The 6,517-nt window shown below is 40.6% G+C and overlaps 1 protein-coding gene across 6 annotated transcripts; it reads right to left on the bottom strand.

Moving 5' to 3' along the window:
• Nucleotides 1-2,377: 2,377 nt before the first annotated feature.
• LOC148037205 (pentatricopeptide repeat-containing protein At2g13600-like) lies at nucleotides 2,378-5,961 on the bottom strand. 6 transcript variants are annotated; one of them, XM_087676136.1, is made up of 3 exons: nucleotides 5,059-5,197; nucleotides 4,633-4,937; nucleotides 2,378-4,275 (listed from the first exon to the last, which is right to left on the bottom strand). In XM_087676136.1, the coding sequence occupies exons 2-3, from the start codon at nucleotides 4,916-4,918 to the stop codon at nucleotides 3,377-3,379; spliced, it is 1,185 nt and encodes a 394-aa protein (XP_087532262.1). In that variant the 5' UTR covers nucleotides 4,919-4,937; nucleotides 5,059-5,197; the 3' UTR covers nucleotides 2,378-3,376. The 6 variants fall into 6 exon arrangements, with proteins under 6 accessions (XP_087532262.1, XP_087532258.1, XP_087532261.1 ...); XM_087676132.1 differs by adding an exon at nucleotides 5,764-5,961 and having other exon boundaries at nucleotides 2,379-4,275; nucleotides 4,633-5,502; XM_087676135.1 differs by adding an exon at nucleotides 5,764-5,961 and having other exon boundaries at nucleotides 2,379-4,275; nucleotides 4,633-5,452.
• Nucleotides 5,962-6,517: the final 556 nt, after the last annotated feature.

Raw genomic sequence — 6,517 nt, 5'->3', positions numbered from 1 at the left:
CAACCGTCATTATTGACAACATTCTCAACACCAAAGGGCTTGTCTAATTGGTTTGCAAAAACCCGCATCATCTTCAAGGAGACATTTGAGGATATGAGTCTCATCCACATCTATAAGTTGCCTCCTAATGAGGTCATTGCAAAGACTCACTCGTCATAGCTAAGTACTTTAGCTAGTTTTTGACGTACCTATTTGTATGGCATGACTTATGATTTTGAATTATATTGCATGGATACACTAACTTTGATTCGCTATGCAATCTTGATCCCTAGCATTCCCATGGCAACTACACCTTTACCTTGAGCACAACATCTATCTCTTGGTCCAACCATAAGTAAGAGATGGTGGAAACTTCCATAACTAATGCCAAGTATAGGGTTTTTTTTAATGGTATCACAAAGGCTAGTGGCTTAAGGAGCTTATTAGCGATGCTTTAATTTCCATACAACTCTCCCATCATTGTTTACTATAATAACCAAAGTGTCATTGTCCTTATGAGCAATCTGATCATTACACCACGGACGTGGCATATGGGAGTCTACTTCCACTTCACTAGAGAGTAAGTTGAGCTAGGCACTATTCACCTAGAATTTATACCTTCATGAGATAATTTTTACAAACATATTGACCAAGATGATCGATTGGTCAATATTGCAATATATTCTACCTAAAATCAGCTTGGGTACACCTCTCCTACTTCACATAAACTAAGAGAGTGATTTCCTCCAACTTTGCCTTCTCATTTGAGAGGAAGCGACTTCTTCTCTTAGTGGTGACAAGATGTTTACAATTTTTTTTTTAACATTACGTATATTACACTTCGTGTTTTCATTCACATCATTAAAATGACATAATTGTAAAATGACACTTGGACAAATGAACAATTTTCCTACGAGGATACTAACCAAGTGGTATCATTGCATAGCATTTTGCATGAGCATAATCACATTTGCATTGTCTCTTACATAACTCAAGTGCATTGGTATTTTGTTCTGTAAGCATACATCTATGCACATTTATCCCTTTTTAGTCTTTTAGAGTGGTCAACTCTAGATCCACTATATTCATGGCATTATATATGGCAATCTCCCTTGCTTAGCTTTGCTAGCTTGCTTTCCATACATCTTTACTATCTCTCCCCATATCCATCATATTTGCTTCATACACCCTTAATCTATTACTTACTTAATTGATCGCAATCCACATTTTTTTAAACAAACACTCAAACAAAAGAAAAAAGAAACAAAAACAAACGAAACTAGTTGGTTCCATCCACCTTCGTAGAACTTTGTAGGCCACTAAACAAAAACAAAACAAAACTAGTTCACTATGGTTCCATCCACCTTCGCAGAACTTTGTAGGCCACTAGATAACCAATGTACAATCTTTATCTGATGCCCTGATCTCTCTGGGGTGATCACTTGGACTCCCTTGGTAAAATAGCCATTACCTATGTAGTCTTAATAGATCACTAGACAGCCACCGCTCACCCTTTATCTAATGTCCTAGCTACTTTGAAATGGGATGAAAGACTCAGATTTAGTAGATATTGATATAGAAGAAGCAAGTCAAGCTATTGAAATTAGAGGACATAAAGCCAAAACTTTATGATGTGGTGAAATGAGAAGGATATGATAAGCTATGTAAATCTACCGTTATTTTTTCATTATTACAAGTATACTTCAATGTCATTGAGAGTGAGAATGGTGCTTATCAACCTCTTAAATAGTCCAAAAAATGCTTAATTAATAAAAACCCTAAAATTATGCACAATTCAAGAGAGTTTAAAATAATGTACAATATGAGATACTAAGACTTTCTATAAATAGGTAGACTACCCTTCATTCGATCCAATCTCATTTATATAAGTTGCAAGTAATCTACCTTTGTTGCTCACATCCTATTCGCAAAAAACATATCAACCAAGGCTACCCATCATCATCTACATCCATCCAACACCTATTTCCAACCTCCATTCTACAATCTACGTTATTTTTGCTGTGTTTACTATATCTCATGTATCATCCACAGCTAGCGACCTATCCTACTATTGTGTTTGTGATCTGTGACTATTGTACGGACTACCGTGCCATCATACCTACGTTTCTATTGCCGTGAGTCTACCACATCATTATACTTGAGTTTTTGCTGCTATTAACCTACCATATCAACTTGCTACATTTGCAGTTTTCTCTCTCCTCTCTGTCTAACATTGATCCAACACCATTGTTTGTTGTGCTTAATGTTGTCCAACATCTTGGAGGTTGCCTTGTGTTTGGGATCAGTCAAGAGTATGATACACTCTCCCGCTCATTACCTTTGCCTCAATCCTCAAGACATGAGAGTTTAAGGTATAGTTTTCATTCCCTACACAGATTGTTTGTTACACGTGCATTGTATATCCAATGTTTAGTCATTCATTCAAATTTCCATTGTGCTCATCGTCTCTAAGTTACTCTAACCCTAACTATGTTCAGTTTGTGCTTTGTCATACGCTTTCATTTATGGTTTTGCGTTAGGGTATTTCTTCACAGCAAGCTTCCATGGCAAAACCATATTGAAAATATCCTAAGTAGTAGCATTCTATGTTATAGCATCTTAATTTTGCACCTTGTCAAACAAAGCACGAGCAGAATGTAGATATCTGCATTTTTCACCCATGCCAAATAAGAGCATTAGCCATAAAAGTATCAATATCAAGCCCATGTTTGACAGCACAAGCATGAACTGCATGCTCTGTTCTTAGCCTCTTGCTATACAACAAGCAGTGGCATGCTTTGAGAGATGATCCTGCTTTCCTTACACAATTTCCAATCAAATTCGATTTTGTGCAGCATGATCATTCTTAGTCCAGCTGGATTCTGGGATCAAAGTCCTCCAAGAAGATACATTTTGTACCATGATCATGTCAGAAGCTCTATGCAAACATGTACACAGATTCTCCTCAAGAATGGTTGTGGGTTCCTGAGAGTTCTGGTGCTTGAAATTGCAGGAGAAACATGAAGTTGAAGACCCAGAAAACACAGGTCTTAACCTTCATGCTTCTCTCCTAGTCCAGAAAACATAGAGGTTCTTGAGTAAACATGTTTAGTTTTGACATCAAAAAAATATTCTGCAGATGCCCCGTCAGCAGCAACTGCAAGTTGTCACAAGGCATTGACTAAATGTCATGCTTCTTTCCTCCTCCAGCAACCATAGAGGTTCTTGGGCAAACATGTTCAGCTCTCTCATTGAAAACAATATTCTGCAGATGCCACCCAGTGACTGCAAGTTGCCACAAGGCATTGACTTCCTTATCGGTACTAATATTGTTGGATACCTTGCTCACCAAATCATAAAATGACTTCAGTGGAACAGCTAAGACTACCCCTTACACTTACCCGAACATTCTAGATTTGATAAGCTCTGCCTGTTCAGTCCATTTTCCAGCTGCAGCATATATGCTGGATAGAAGTTTAATGGATGCACAGTCTTGGGGTTCTAATTTGAGGATCTTCTCAAATGCATATGTTGCTAACCAAAAATTGCCATGTATTTTACAAGCACTCAACAAGCCCCTCCAAATGATGGCACTTGTATCAGGTAACTCTCTAACAAGTGCTTTTGCATTATTTAGACAGCCTGCACGAGCTAGCAGGTCAACCATGCATGCATAATGATCTACTGTAGGAACTATATTACAGCTTCCAACCATGAAGTTGAAAAGACTGCAACCTTCCTCTAGTAAGCCAGCGTGGCTACAAGCAGAGAGCACAGCAATAAAAGTAATCTCATTGGGTTTGACTTCTGACAGTTGCATCTCCTCAAAAAGTAGCAAGCTTCCCCTGCCATATCCTTGTTGAGCATATCCTACAATAATAGCATTCCATGCTACTACATCTTGATTTTGTACCTTGTCAAACATAGCACAAGCAGAATGTAAATTTCCGCATTTCGCATACATGTCAATGAGAGCATTAAACACAAAAGTGTCAGTATCAAATCCATGTTTGATGCTGTGAGCATGAAACTGCATGCTCTGTTCTAAGTCTCCTGCCATAGAAAAAGCAGTAGCGATGCTTAAACAGGTGACTTCATTCTGTTTTGCACCTTCCTGGCACATTCTCCAATAAAGGTTGATTGCCCGATCAGCATTCTCATTCTTAGTGTACCCTGCAATAAGAGTACTCCAAGAAACTACATCTTTGTTGAACATCATATCAAATATTCGATGAGCATCTTCTAGGCTTTCGCATTTTGCATACATGTCGATGAGAGAGTTTGCCACCGCAGCATCTGCATGCAGTCCGATCTCAATGATATCCATGTGCAAAATTTTTCCTTGGTACAGATCTCCATTATTGGCACACATTTTAAGAATACTGACATAAGTAACATGGTTTGGTTTTACAAATATCAACATCTCATTATAGTGTTTTAGAACCTCCATTATTCCATGTTTGGCATATCCACATATCATTGAGTTCCATGACACCACATCTCGTGAATACATGTTGACAAACAGTATGTGTGCATACTCTCCAAGCCCACATTTAGAATACAATTCAATTAAATTGTTGCTCACAAGAGTGCCACTAGTAGTACCACTTCTGCTTATGTGAACATGGATCTGTTTTCCTAAACTAAGATTACCTGATGCAATACAGGCGCGTAGGATGCTCGAAAAGGTCAGTGCAGTTGGCACAAGTCCTTCAATCTCCATCTGCTGGAATATCTGATAGGCCTCATCTACAAGCCCATGATTGGCATATCCTGAAATGAGGGCTGTCCAAGTAACCACATCCTGAGAAGGCATTGTATTAATAACTTGACAGGCATCGTTGAGATGTCCACATTTGGCATACATATTCACCAGTGCATTCCCAACAAAAACATTTATCTTTGCACCGGCCTCAATCATATAGAGGTGGATCATCATTCCTTGCTTTAGGCTTTCACTGTTAGCACAAGCATTCAAAACACTCAAGTAAGTGAACGCATTAGGTTTTGAATATCCACAATGAAGCATTTCTTGGAATAGCAATAATGCTTCCTTAACATCCCCATATTGAGCATAACCTGAGATCATTGCAGTCCAAGACACGACATTGCGTTGAGGAATGCTGTCGAACACTTTCCGGGCATCCTTTGTATCCCCACACTTGGCATACATGTCAAGGATAGTGGTCCACAAGGAAATGTGCAGCTCTGTTTCAGCTTCCACGATAAGGAAATGCACCCATCTTCCTTCCAGAAGAGCTTTGGTAGCAATGCAACCTTGAAGGAGGTAAATATAGGTGGAAGTCTTGAGCTGAACACCTTCTGTGTCAGAATAATTATTACGCATATGGAGAGCCTCCTTCCATCTTTCCTGTTTGCAAGCATTTTTCAGCCTGATTGTGGCCATTTTCCATGGTTCCTCCTCTTTGCAAGGGGCGCTGCCAATTTTGCAGTGAAATCAGCTCAATACGAGCTACCAATGCAGACATCCAAACACAAGGCCACTTCATTAGAAGCTCCAACCTGAAAAGTCGGACAGTCAGGAGAACGGCCAAAGACAGATTCAGGCAGGCCTGCCATGAGACAGAACTCTCTCGATGTATCTGTAGACTACTATAGTACTATCTATATACAGCATATACCTTTCACATTCCTTGTTCTTTCTTCCCCTCCTCCACCCCTCATTCTCCCCCTGCTTTCACCACTAGATAGACAGACAGACGGACACAGACTAAACTGCAAAGATAGAGCAAATCACCAAGCAAAAGTACGATCTGCCATTACCATTACCATCTAGGGCGCACACTGAGGAGGTCACGCCGCAGCACCGTAATTACCATCGCTAAACATCATCGTCAACCTCTCGAGGTAAGCATCCCCTCCCGATGTATCATGCATTCATGTACTAAGCTCATATACCCATCCTTCTGATCGGTTTTCATCACGCTACGGTGCCCTTCGGTAGGACACCCACGAGCAGTTTTAGACAAATTCCCCCTATAATTCTCACATCTTTACTATTAGTTAAGGGCGGGGGGGGGGGGGGGGGGGGGGGGGGGGCCACGTGGCAGCCCCCAACCTCCCCACAAAGAATGGCAGGGCGGGTGCCACGCGTCCAACACCCGTCCTCGCCGCGAAAATCGCACCTTGGCGAGTCTAGGTGCGGAGCGCCTAGTTGTGAATTACGACATGGTCATGAGCTTCTCCAAGGGAGGGACCACATACTTAGCTAGGTGCGGTTGCGGTTGCAATTGGAGACAAAGGCTTATTGGCCTTAGGATGTGTGCTAGTAGTCCTCCTCCCTCCAACCACACCTAGCTCAGTATGTGGTGCTTCTTGAGCAAAAGCTCCTGATGGTGAACAATGTAGGGGAAAACAAAGAAGAAGACCCCCTTTTTCCACAAGGGAAAATATCAAAACCTTATTGCGATCACATTCATACCTACTTGGGTGTAACACATTAACCAATACAACATAAGCCTCACTATCAATTTGCACAAACTATGCAATTGTAAGCAATTGTTTCACCAAAAATCGA

Source organism: Lygodium microphyllum, chromosome 4 (assembly GCF_053477565.2).
Source record: "Lygodium microphyllum isolate KBCC chromosome 4, Lygodium_microphyllum_v1.1.10, whole genome shotgun sequence".
Lineage (NCBI taxonomy): Eukaryota > Viridiplantae > Streptophyta > Polypodiopsida > Schizaeales > Lygodiaceae > Lygodium > Lygodium microphyllum.
Note: the sequence above shows the minus strand (reverse complement) of the source record. Positions and strands in the feature narration are given on the sequence as shown.

What these genes read in the sequence shown, in the direction of transcription:
- LOC148037205 (XM_087676131.1), bottom strand. Translation starts at nt 5,386, where the DNA reads ATGGCCACAATCAGGCTGAAAAATGCTTGCAAACAGGAAAGATGGAAG. An exon ending in ACGCGCCTGTATTGCATCAG is followed by an intron (nt 4,276 to 4,632) that starts GTAATCTTAGTT and finishes GACTGCATGCAG; the next exon opens with ATGCTGCGGTGGCAAACTCT.